We start from the raw sequence: 12,772 nt of genomic DNA on the forward strand, positions 1-12,772 counted from the left end.
TATGGCCTGTGATTGGCCACAGTCTCCCATCACGGGTTATACATTTTCTAAAGCTTGAAAATGGAGCCAAGGGAAGATGCAGAAGTTTAGTGCTCTTTCAGACCACTTAAATTACAATATGCTCAAAGTTCATGATGGGATTTTTGCCCAGTGTCACCAGAATTGAACTGCCTGCCCCAGCTTTAATATGATCATTGTCTGCACCAAACACCAAGACAAATTCCTGAAAACCTACTTGGCAATAAACCTTATTCTGGTTCCATCATGCTTTTTCCACTTGGATATCTTTATGTGTAAGGGAGGGGTCGTACTGTAATTTCTCACTCTACTTTCTCATGCTGTAGGCAGAAGGCATTGAAAAGAGAGTAGAAGAAACCCAAGTGCTTAAATTAGATGGTGAGTTGTTTCAGTATTTCGTAATGATACTCGCTTGACAGTTGTCATTAATTTATTCTTAAATATAAACTTAAATTCACTTTAATTAATTTACTTCTCTCTATCTTGATTAGGGAGGAGCACTAAGACTATCACTATTGACGGATCTTTACCAGCTGACACAGTCCCCGACTCCAGCTCTAATATTTTTATTTCAGTGGAAGGTATGTGCTGTTGGACAAAGACAAAATTCATTTGCCTTTCAAAATAACAGTGTCTTACCCTTTCAATGTTCTCATCTTACAGGGGATGGATTTGGCAGTTCACATGCGAAGAACCTTCTCTCTCCTCTTAAGGTTGCTGGCCTAATCGTACTGCCTACAGGATGTTTAGAACAGACCATGACAGGACTGGCCCCTACAGCATCAGCCGTCCGCTACCTTGACCTGAGTGAGCAATGGTTCGACCTGCCTGCTGGTAGCAGAGACGATGCTCTTGATAAAATTGAGCAAGGTAGGAATGCATGGAGCAGTTAATTGCATAATTTCCTCATCATTTGAATAGACCCACGCATTCGGAGTGAAGAAAAACGTTTTTGCCAAACTTAAATTCTGACACCATTTCTTAGGACGTCATAATGAGATTATGTTGATTGCTCCTTTTGCCTGTTAGCAGACTTAAAAGATTGTGATGTTAGCCTGTTAGTTCAATAAAACTAAATTCTACTGAATCATAAATGAACAATTACAAAACAGCTGTAAAGAAAAAAAAAAAAAAAAAGGAGTACCTACAAATGATAATCTCAGGGCGATGATCCAGATCAGTCAAACGTGGCATGCCGATTCTTGGAGCAGACATGAACTGACCACTGTAGCAGGGCCCATGCTTACAGGTGCTGGCAATCAGGTGCCTGGTTGGCACCAGAAGCTCAAAACAATAGCAACAGCAAAAAAAGCTGTTTGGCATTGTCAGAGAAGATTTTGCAAATTTTTCATTGGCGCAACCCACATACTTAGCTCTGCTGCTCATCCCACAAATGCATGTTCCTTACAAATGTGGCACAATTTAAAAGGGCAATAAACAGGCTTTCCAACAGTATAAGATTTATTGCCAAGAAGCACTCTTACAACAAAGACATAATCTACCAAACACAAATTTCCTTAATTTTGGTGCTTAGTTTATATACACAGTAGCCTATATTAACCAGTTTCTCCTCCATTGTTGCTGCTGTTCAGCATTTGTACATGTATGATGTAACAGTTTGTCTCCATGGTATTTATCCCTCCTCCACTGTGACTGAATAGCCGAAGCGTCGAGCATGTGTTTTTACCCATAGTTGAACACTTTTCAACTCTGGGCGCTCAGACAAAAACACTTTGGTGGACACAGCCCCTTAAGCTGCTGAACAACAACAGAAGCAACAGAACACCCCTATGATCTTAGCATCCTCTACAGGTCACTAAGGAGGCTATCGGCATTAAAAAAAGGACATTTTTGTTTCTAACAAGCTTTCTTTGTCAGGTTATATGAGGGTTTTAACATACAAGAGAAAAGAAGATGGATCTTACAGAGCATTTACTTCAACACAACCTAGTAATTGGTGAGTAGGCTATTTGTTTTATGCTGCTTTATTGGGTGTGAATGCTGGAAGCCGTTTTGCAACTTAACACTTGAACAGTTTTTCAACGTAAAAACTTTCCGTTTATACGAGAACGGTGATCTGGCCGCCTGAAACCGCAAACATTTGAAAACGTGTTCCAGAGTGAAATCTTTTTGAAACGTTATCGTCACCGTTGCCATGTAAACTGCCAGCAGGCGTTTCATGTGAAAACTGTGACGACATGCCCCCACTTCGCGCATGACTATTAGCTGTCAGCCCAGTAGGCATGCGCAACACCGCATCCCTGGCAACACAACAACAACAATGGCGGACTATCGAGCTGTGTGTTTGCTGCAGACTCTGCTGAGTTTATTTACGCTCCTCCAGCAAACGCTACATTCCCTGCACACGTTTTGTGATCAGCGGAGACGCATAAATAACATTCGCCAAATACTGAATCCACCTATACGTCGACGGAGGGCGGTCAAAAGACGTTTTTGGACCAGACTGGGGAGAACAAGCCGGTGGTGGGAACATTTTGTTAATGGCATTGTTGACGAGTGTGAGTGGAGGGAAAACTTCCGTATGTCTAAAGCCTCTCTCATTGCCCTGAGTGAAGAACTTTGTCCGTACATCGAGGGGAAAACGACAAACATGAGATCGCCGGTTGACGTATTAACAAAGACAGTGTGCACTTTATATTATTTAAGTGACAAGGGAAGACTACGGAAGACCACCAACGCCTTCGGCCTGTCCCGCACGACTGTGTCAATCATAGTCCGGCAAACGTGCCGGGCCATTGATGTCCATCTTGGTCCAAAACACATCAAGCTGCCTTTCACTGAGCCCAAACAGAGGAGCTAGTGTCTGGATTTCAATGCGCTCATGGTATGCCTCAGTGTTTGGGAGCGATAGACAGGACCCACATTGAGATAAAACAGCCATCTACCAACTCCATGGACTACATTAACAGGAAGGGCAAACATTCCCTTAATGTCCAAGCCATCTGCGACTACAGATACAGATTCATGGATGTTGTCGTGAAGTGGCCTGGGAGTGTTCATGACGCACGCATCTTCGCTAACTCCAAGGTAAATACCTATTTTAAGACCGGGAGGATCCCTGCACTGGAAAAGCAACTAGTGGACGGAGAGGAGGCCATACCAGTTTTTCTTCTGGGAGACCCTGCCTACCCCCTACTGCCTTTCCTTATGAAAGAATATTCAAACGGTGGCTCTACCCCTCAAGAACAGTACTTTGGACTTTGTCTGTGTTGAGCTCGCATGGTTATTGAATGTGCGTTTGGTTGGCTCAAAGCCAGGTTTGCAGCCCTGATGCGGCCTATGGACATAAATCTTGAGGACCTGCCCCATGTGATTTATTCGTGTTTTGTTCTCCACAATTATTGTGAAGCCAGTGAGGAGACTGTGGATGAACACTCTCTGTTGGGAACCATACAGTGTGACCAAGAATGCCAGCCTCCCACACAGAGCAACAACTATCTCACAGACTGCAATGAGGGAAGTGGAAAGAGAGTCAGGAGAATCGTCACAAAGTTCCTTGACCCTTAATATCTTAATAATACTGTGTAATCAATCACCTACCGCTTATTCATCTGAAGGAAATATCATAGAACGCTAGTTCTATGAAGTTTACACCTTGAAATTTACAGTAGACATGGGACACAATATCATGGTTATCAATGTGGAATTAATTCAAATATGTGTTGCGAATTCAACATCATATTCAATTAAATGGTAGAACAAAAATATTTAGGTAATATGTCAAACTGACCTGAAACACAAACACACTTAGAAAGCCATGTTTTTTGTTTTACTCATCTGCTTGTCTTTGCCAACATAATGACATAAAGTGAAGTAATATACATTTGTCAAATATTCTGTCAAACTGTTAACATAGTAGGATCTATCTCTTCTTCTGTACTGTACATTTTTATATAATTATCTTTAATTCTCCGCCTCCTGCAGTGTGTCATCCTGTAGCAGTGCACGTCTGTAAGAGTATACAGGAGCTGGCCGTGAATGTGGACGTGGGTGTACTGGTGTCTGTGTGTATGGGCCAGGTGTTTGTGTGTATGGGCCTGGTGCATGTGATGAATGCTGAGGTGTGTGCATGAACCCAGGTGAGTGTCCGTGCATGTGTGCATATCCATCACTGTTGCTACCATGGGGGTATGCAACATAGGGTTGCGGCTGGGACATTAATTGCCTCAACAGCAAAAAGCCTTCATGGATGGTAGTGGTGATGGCAGCAATGTTGTCAGTTAATTTATCTAGCCTCTCCGTATTGCGCCTGTCCGACTCCTCCAGAAGGTCCACCATCCTCTTCTTAATTCGGAGGTCCTCCTCCACGGCTGGATCTGTGTGAAGCTTTCTCTTTAGCCTGTCCCCTCTGTGGCTGTTGAGCCTTGCCTTGAAAAGAGCACAGGGAAAATATGTTCATTGGAGAGGCCATGGGCAACAGTGTCTGCTGTGTTATGTGCATCAGGTACTTAATGCATTTAACTGCATGGCTACACAAATAACAACATGCATCTCTGTAGTGGTAGTGTTGTTGTAATGGACTGCATTATATTGATAAGAGATGCATATTGACAGAGATGCATTATCAATATAATGCATCTCTGTAGTGGTAGTGTTGTTGTACTGGACTGCATTATATTGATAAGGGTTTTACAATATTCTCTTCCTCCCACGTATATAAATGAGGACTAAATTATAAATTATTATAAACACCTCAATATACTGTAATCCAATACAATACCTATGCAAACTACAACTTCAGTACCACTTAAATTTACATACTTCTGACAGTGTAAACAAAACATAATATACACTTTGCAAAAATAAAATTTATGGCAGAGCTATTGCATTGAATTGCATTAGATTGTACAGGTAACGTTATTCCTAAAAACAGTGACCACTGAGTGCATGCGACGTTACAGTGCTTGAGTGCTATCATACAGCATAGCAAATAGCTCAAATATGCTGAACAGCATTTAGCACACATACCTGAAGAAGGTCTCTTCACGTCTTAACAACCTCGGGCGGTAGGTTGCAGCCAGCAGTCGATTCGCTTGAGGTTGGTGGGTCCACACTCATGGAGAAGTCGGAAACAGGAGTAGAAGAACGACTGTTGGAGGCCGAGGACGAAGACTCTTCTGGATTGACTTGCAGATCAGCTGTTTCGATGCCGGACTCTAAGGCGCAAGTCGCTGGCGATCCACCCCATATCTGCTCGCAAAGCTCAAAAAATATGATAACTACACGTCCGTGGCCACTCCACCGTCCAGAGTCCACCGCGTGTCTATATTTTCCTCGGATGGCTTTCAGCTTTGAGGTCACCTGGGGTTTTGTAATGGAGTCTTTCTTGTGCAGGAACTCCCTCCCTCCTGCAGTTTCACTTGATGGATACTGCTGGATAAAAGCCGCCAAGATATCCGCATATTTCAACTGGCATGATTCCCAGTCAACATTTTCTTGGAATTTCGCTGCCTTATAGTCCAGAGTCACTTTAAGTAGCAAGCTCACTTCATCGTCACTCCAGACAAAGGTATCCATGCGTGCGTTCGCCACTGTCTTCTTTGTTTTGGTTTGTAATCACCGCGTTGTAGAGGAAGGCGCTTCAGCGCAGGCGCGTGGCGTCATGCCTTGGTGTTGTCTTGAAAATTTACACTGCCACCCATAGGCCTGGCGTGCATACTACAGCGTTTCCAGTAGATTTTGCGGCTCCGTGTGAACGGGGATCGTTTCAATAACGTTGTCATGTAAACGCAGAAGTTTTTTAAAACGCAAAGGACAGACTTTTCCGTTTTCAGAGATACCGCTGTCGTGTAAACAGGGCCTCACTAACTCCATTCTCACTTTTACGGCGATTCCTACTATCTCACCATCTTCCTACACATTTAAGGGCTCATATACATGCCACATTTTAACCACCTTGAAAACGAAAGGTTGGGTGCTGGGTGCTGGGTGCTGTTCTTGGGCTTAATCTGTGCCAACTTTAAAGATCACAGAGACAGTTTGCACATGATGCTGCAAAATAACCACAACCAGCTCTGTATTATAGCCTAGTGACCAGAAATCCTGAGTGCAGAGCCGATCTTCCTCCAGGCAGGGAATCTTGTGTGTGTATTAGGCATACAATATTGTCTGTGGGACAAATGTAAAGCTCAAGGTAGCCCTGCACTCAAATGATCAACTTCTCCTCTATATTTACCACAGACTGATTTTACAGAAGAAGGGAAAGATTTCTGCTTGCTAAAACTGGTTGTTCCATTCACAGGACATGCAGTGCATGCTGCTGTGTTTCAACAGTTGAACTCTTGTTTATGTCAGGGCGAAGCCATTTCACCCTGAAAAACAGGCACTCAGGAACACTTGTGCATTGTGGCAGTGTCTCACTTTTGAGCGTGCCTTCCATGCATCTACCTTGAAAACAATGAATTTGAGGGCATGAAAAACGTGGCATGTGTATGGGCCCTAAGTCTGCAATGCAGTGTGTTGTCAGCTTTTTAACATCCAGCGTTCACATCGAAATTTCTTCAAATTTCTTACTGTAGTTGATTTTTGATGTACGGTAGTTACTTCAAATATCGCCAAGAGTAAAACTTTCCTAATTACCAGTATCTTTTCTCTCTCTTGTCCTCAGGCTGACTGCCCTTGTAGTGAAAGTGCTATCACTGGTGGCACAGCGTCAGACAGTGGGGTTTGGAGAGCAGGGCAGAAAGGCCAGGGTTGTACCAGAAGAAGAGATCAGGCAATCAGTCAGTTACTTGCTCTCAGTACAGAAGACTGATGGGTTATTCGATGACCCAGAACGAGTGCTACACAGAGGAGTTATGGTAATCTTCATGACATATTTGTTAGAACATGCACATACATATATTAGAACAGTACTGGATGTGGCAGCAAACTCAGTAGCAGTGATTTCAATGCAATATTGTCTCTGTGTTTAATGTAGAAAGGCAAAGACGAAGATGCATCCATGACGGCTTTCATAACTCTTGCACTGAAACAGTCCCTTCAATTCCTGCAAACTGAACTGAGAAATGATGCGGTGAGATAATAGAGAGACTTACTGTCCTGGGTAACTGTTTTTGGCCAAGCTAGCGGTGTTGCTTTTGGGATGGCAATGTTTGTCAGTCCACCACATTGGTCCAGACTGAAATATCTCGACACTGTTATTTCTGATTGTCAAGCAATTTTGCACAGGCACTCATGTTGCCAAGAGGATGAACTTCTATGACAGTGACTGTCACAACATTTTCTACAGATAATGGGGCCCAGGCTATGTATCCTCATGATTTTGGATACCAGACACTTCCTTTAGCATCAACATGAAGTTAAGATTTGTGATTTTGAGTGAAATGTCTTAAAAAAAATTGTGGGGGTGGCCTTGTTCATATCTATAGTTTTATATTTAATGTACTTTAATACACTGCTGTCAATGCATAGTTTGCAAATAAGATTAAGTGAAAAAATGTACCGACTGACTTCTTACTACTTTCTACCAGGAAGCAAGCATTTCAAATGCAACAGCATATCTCCTGTCACACCTCGAGGAGCTTCAACATCCCTATGCTGTTGCCATCACAGCCTACTGTCTGGCAGTTTGTCTGCCACAGGGAACAGATCATTCATCTGCCTGGACTAAACTTCAAGCACTAGCTACTGAAGGCATGTCTTCTCTCTGTGAGAAGTGCTATACAAATAAATTTTACTTACTTACTTAATCAAAGCTAATAGGTGTGGATGATACAGAATAGATAAAAGTATTTCATAAAGCAGTCCTTCCACTTGATTTACAGCAATGTCTAATACACCCAGAGATATTAAAGACATGGTTACCATGGTGTGAGCAGTATGTGTCAGTTAACAAATATATGCCATCTCATATTTACACATCGCCCAACCCCAAGAGTAAATATATTTGTTTTGGTCAAAATATTATGTTCAACAAAAAAGTGTATCAGAAAATGCTATTGTTTGAAATTGTTTCGATTTTTACTTACTGTCCATTTCTAATTATCAGGGAAGAATGGCTGTTATTTGTGGACAGCTAATGCTAACCAACAGAATAAGGAAAGGGCGGATGGCATTACAGTAGAGACTACAGCCTATGCCCTCCTCGCTGCAGTGGAACTTGGGCATACCGAGTGGGCAGACAAAACAGCCTGCTGGTTAACCACCCAAGAAAACTACTTTGGAGGCTACAAATCATCACAGGTGACTGGGTTCAAGCAACAACAATCAACGAACCCCCATCTTTGTACATCATCCCTGTTTCCCTGTGGTTCCACATCATACAGTGAAGTCCAGATTATCCATCATTGTAGAGATTAAGCAGAGGTTTAGTTACTCTTTAAAGCTGTTGTTGGTAACTTTAGTAAAACCCATGACAATAAGTTACATATATATACATATATATATATATATATATATATACACACACACACACACACACACACACACACACACATATACATACATACATACATATAATAGTTACCAATTGTATATTTTGAAATGCTATTAATTTGTGATGACTGTGCTCAGGATACCATCATGGCATTGGAAGCACTTGCAGAGTATGAGATAAAGAGGTCCATCAGTCCTGATGCAAATCTGATTGCAGAGTTCACAGTCCAAGAAAGGAGAGACATTGTAAGGCTTACACTGGAAAATAAGAAGGAGAAGGTGGAAACAGACCTCAAGGTATCATAGAGCATTGTCAGAATTACACTTAAACACACACAAATATTCAACCTCATTCTTAGATGACTTGCTTTTGTGTGTGTGTGTGTGTGTGTGTGTGTGTGTGTGTGTGTGTGTCTTTTGCCCCAGAAATTTTCAGGGAGCAACATAAATGTGCAGTTGACAGGAAAAGGCGATACCAAGCTGAAAGTAAGTTTGATTGATGTCTGTAGATATGCTAAAAGATCACATGATTTACAGTAAGTCACCTCTCTTTGGCAGATTCTAAAAGCTTACCATCAAATGGACCCCAAGGACGATTGTGACCAAGTGTCTATCAGAGTCACAGTGGAGGGAAAAGTGAAGTACACTGGTGAGCTTTTGTCACTGATAACAAGTCACAGCCACACTAGTGCTGATTAAAGCGGCATAGTTACATTAATCTCTGTCTCTCAAGCTAAGGTCATAGAAAATTATGAGTACTATGACGACTACGATAACAACGATGAGGTGGTGGAGGAGGACATGGTGGAGAAGGACATGCGAGTGCCGCGATCAGCGAATGAGTGGTTTGATGCTCGCACCCGAAACAGGAGAGATGATGATAACGATGTAAAGTCAGATGAGACTCTCAACTACACAATCTGTGTCAGGTTAGCTGAATGATACTCATGTCACATTTGCTCTTTATAAGCATTAATGAGACAAACTTTGCATTAGGGATGCACCGAAATGAAAATTTGTGGCCGAAGGCGAATAATATTAAACGTTGGGCCGAATACCGAGTACCGAATACCGGATATTGTTGTTTAGTTTTTCATTCGTTTTGGGTAGTCATGATGCCAAGAAGAGGATATTACTGGAGCTGACTTCCCATCGCCGGTAAGCCGATGGCCGCCGTATTTAACAGGAATACATTACTGTCTGTGTCTGTGACCCCCATTCAACCCACAACCAATGGGATTCGCCTTTCATTTCTGCTGGTGGTTGAAATCTGTAGGCGGCTCGCACAGCGTGCTGAATGATTTAAGCCTATTTTGCTCACTCAAAACTATTTTTAGTCGCAAATGCGAGTGCTGTGACGGGCGGATCGCCACACTGCCGACATTCTACTCCGCCCGTCATGGCACGCTGTTTGATTGCGTTATCAAAACACGCCGCTAGTATTCGGCCTTGCTTTTAACTTATTCCACCGAATACCGAATGTGTGTTTTTTTGCAATATTCGGCCGAATATATTCGGTTACCGAATATTCGGTGCATCTCTACTTTGCATGAGAAAGTCATAAATCAGTGCGTCTCCAAACCTGTATTTTTCATTGTTTTCCTGTTTGTAGTCACAGCCCGAACACCAATCTCACAGGAATGGCCATTGCTGACATCACACTGCTAAGTGGATTTGAGGCTGTAACTCAAGACCTGGACAGGGTTAGTAGCTCTCTCTACCTCCTCTTCATCATTGTCATCGTCACTGCAAAGTGGGAGAAGCGATTTCGGTTGCCTGTCTCGTTCATTTCCTCAATAGAAAAGCTTAGGTGATTGACAGAATCTGGATGGAAAGTCTGCAGGCTAAATTGGTACAAAAGATTAGCGACTATGTCAGAAAATATCTGGTTCTTGGGTAGAAAGTTAAAAGTGGAAGCCTGTGTACATATAAATGTAAAAAGTTAACTTCTTGTTACCTGGCAAACATCAGAGACTCCAGAAAGTTACCACTCCTAGTCCGTCTCCTAGTCCGACAACCCCCTGTAAAACAGTGATCTGCTGTTTTTAAATTTTGTTTTTTGTACGGATTAAATGTACAGGATACGTGCTAATGAGTCATCTTTATAGTTGTCTATAGGCAAATTTTGTTACCTTTGGACAGAGCCAGGCTACCTGTTTTCCCATTTCTAGTGTTTTTTCTAAGCTACGTCAACCTTTGGATTCATAACAATGAGAAAATCATAAAAAATTTGAAAAGATAATATAGTTAAAAACGGTTGATTTTTTTTTTTTTTTTTTTGTCTCCTTGTAGCTAAAAGACGAACCTGAACGGTACATTTCCCATTATGAGGTCTCCTATGGAAGAGTGCTGCTCTACTTCAATGAGGTAAGGCTGAAATGTTTTTACATACAGACAAATTTTACATATCCAGTACTAAAAGGGTTTTTTGCTCTCACTCTAGCTCCTCCAATCAGAGGAATGCATTAGTTTTGATGCTATACAGAGAGTACCAATTGGCCTTCTACAGCCCGCTCCAGCTGTGTTCTATGATTATTATGAACCAAGTAAGCTTTTCATTTCATATTTCTACAATTTTTTTGTCAGGATAGAGGGGATGCTTTTGTGTACGAATATGAAGTATTTGTGCTGTCCTTGCAGACAGAAAGTGTACCGTGTTCTACTCTGCCCCCCAAAGAAGCAAGGTGGTCTCCAAACTGTGTTCAGAGGATGTGTGCCAGTGTGCAGAAAGTAGGCCATTACTCTGAGATCCATACCGACAATCACCTGTTAATAAATGTAGCTTTACCCTTCAGGTTTGTATAAATAATTTAAATTATCATATTCATCTTTCCTTTAGGACCCTGTCATAAAATACAAAATACATTTCAACTGGGAAGAGGTCAAAGAATCACAATGAATCACCGTTTACAACATGCTTGCTTCTACCCTACAGTAGATTACGGTCAGTACTGCACACAAGACGTGTAAACTAATATTACCTTGACTATCAAAATCTCAAACCTTTACTTTCATATAGTGACACTTTGTTTTATTTCAGCATACATTGTTGAAGTCCTCAATGTTTCCATGAAGAGTAACTTTGAGCTGTACAAAATGAAAGTAAACGAGGTCCTCAGATCCCGTAAGTAAAGCAGATGCTGTAACACTGAACTTTGATTGTTTATGCTTGGGCGATCCATCTTAATATAATGACAATCATCTGTTCGCCAGATGAAGATATCCATGTGAGTGAGAATTCTGTTCGAGTGTTTGCTAAGAGGCGTCACTGTAAAGGACAGCTAGAACTGGGAAAACAGTATCTCATCATGGGCAAAGACGGCTCTACAACCGACTCATATGGAGAGTAAGTATCATCAGTAATACTAATAAAAGTACAATTTTACACTGACTATTTCAATTTCTGTTCATTCTCTCCCTCTTTCTGTAGGATGCAGTATCTGTTGGAGTCAAACACCTGGGTTGAAAGAAAGCCTACAGAGAAAAAATGTAAAAAATCTACACGTAAAGCTGCCTGCGCTGGGTTTAATACATTTACAGGTGATTACAAGATAAATGGCTGCAGACAGTGAAACAGACAAATCTGTTTCATTTGACTAACATTTTCAGCTTAGATTTAGAGTTTAGTTCAGAGCTCTTTTTTTCACCTTGTATACTCACAGTCATGATAGTGAAACAACATCAATACACACTGAGATACTGCTTATGCAGATCAACATGGGAATTCATTAAATGTCATGGAGCTGTGTGCAAAGAAGAGACTGCATTTAAACTGTTGTGAAAAAGTTTGATTTTGCAGGACCCGTACTGGATTTTATACTATTTGTTGATGTTGATTATTAAAGGATAACTTCGGTATTTTTCAACCTGGGTCCTATTTCCCCATGCGTATGTGTGCATATGATTCATAGGTACAAGTCATTTTAAAATTGGTTCAGTATTGAGGGAGGCGGATGCAGTCGGCAGTCGCGTGGTAGATATGGGGGCAAATGCGTCCCGTATAAGTTTGCGCATTAAAAGTGCTTTTTTCGCCACTGACCGGTTCAGATCACCAGTGCTATCTCTGTAAATAGCATACTAAGCGTTTCCCTGACCCTTCACCTCCTCCCAGCTGTGACGTCATCTCGCGAGAGCTTTGCTTGTTGCCTGAAGAAAACAGAGGAGCCATGCTGAGCGCCGCACAGAGTGGCGCTGGTTGTCCCGGAGTACAGTTGAGAGTTTTACTGCATCGGTATCATGGCTGCATATTTACCCGATTTTGAGAACGAGGATGAACCCTTTTTATTTCAATGGCCGCCGGTAGTTATTTGAGCCCGAGTATATGGACGAGGAGCTCCTACAAATTGAAGAGCAGACG

General features: G+C 41.9%; 1 protein-coding gene across 1 annotated transcript in view; it reads left to right on the forward strand.

Moving 5' to 3' along the window:
• Nucleotides 1-12,772, forward strand: part of LOC125893644 (complement C4-B-like) — a 42,112-nt gene that overhangs the window by 19,787 nt on the left and 9,553 nt on the right. Inside the window, exons 22-41 of the mRNA XM_049584420.1 lie at nt 345-396; nt 510-599; nt 682-888; nt 1,897-1,975; nt 6,647-6,839; nt 6,959-7,054; nt 7,512-7,674; nt 8,030-8,223; nt 8,554-8,712; nt 8,842-8,901; nt 8,974-9,064; nt 9,149-9,344; nt 10,028-10,118; nt 10,708-10,782; nt 10,859-10,961; nt 11,056-11,145; nt 11,255-11,359; nt 11,456-11,539; nt 11,629-11,761; nt 11,846-11,955. Coding sequence (XP_049440377.1) covers nt 345-396; nt 510-599; nt 682-888; nt 1,897-1,975; nt 6,647-6,839; nt 6,959-7,054; nt 7,512-7,674; nt 8,030-8,223; nt 8,554-8,712; nt 8,842-8,901; nt 8,974-9,064; nt 9,149-9,344; nt 10,028-10,118; nt 10,708-10,782; nt 10,859-10,961; nt 11,056-11,145; nt 11,255-11,359; nt 11,456-11,539; nt 11,629-11,761; nt 11,846-11,955 — 2,371 coding nt within the window. The remainder of the gene's footprint in view (nt 1-344; nt 397-509; nt 600-681; nt 889-1,896; nt 1,976-6,646; nt 6,840-6,958; nt 7,055-7,511; nt 7,675-8,029; nt 8,224-8,553; nt 8,713-8,841; nt 8,902-8,973; nt 9,065-9,148; nt 9,345-10,027; nt 10,119-10,707; nt 10,783-10,858; nt 10,962-11,055; nt 11,146-11,254; nt 11,360-11,455; nt 11,540-11,628; nt 11,762-11,845; nt 11,956-12,772) is intronic.

The sequence above is a fragment of the Epinephelus fuscoguttatus genome, linkage group LG8 (genome assembly GCF_011397635.1).
Source record: "Epinephelus fuscoguttatus linkage group LG8, E.fuscoguttatus.final_Chr_v1".
Taxonomy (NCBI): Eukaryota; Metazoa; Chordata; class Actinopteri; order Perciformes; family Serranidae; genus Epinephelus; species Epinephelus fuscoguttatus.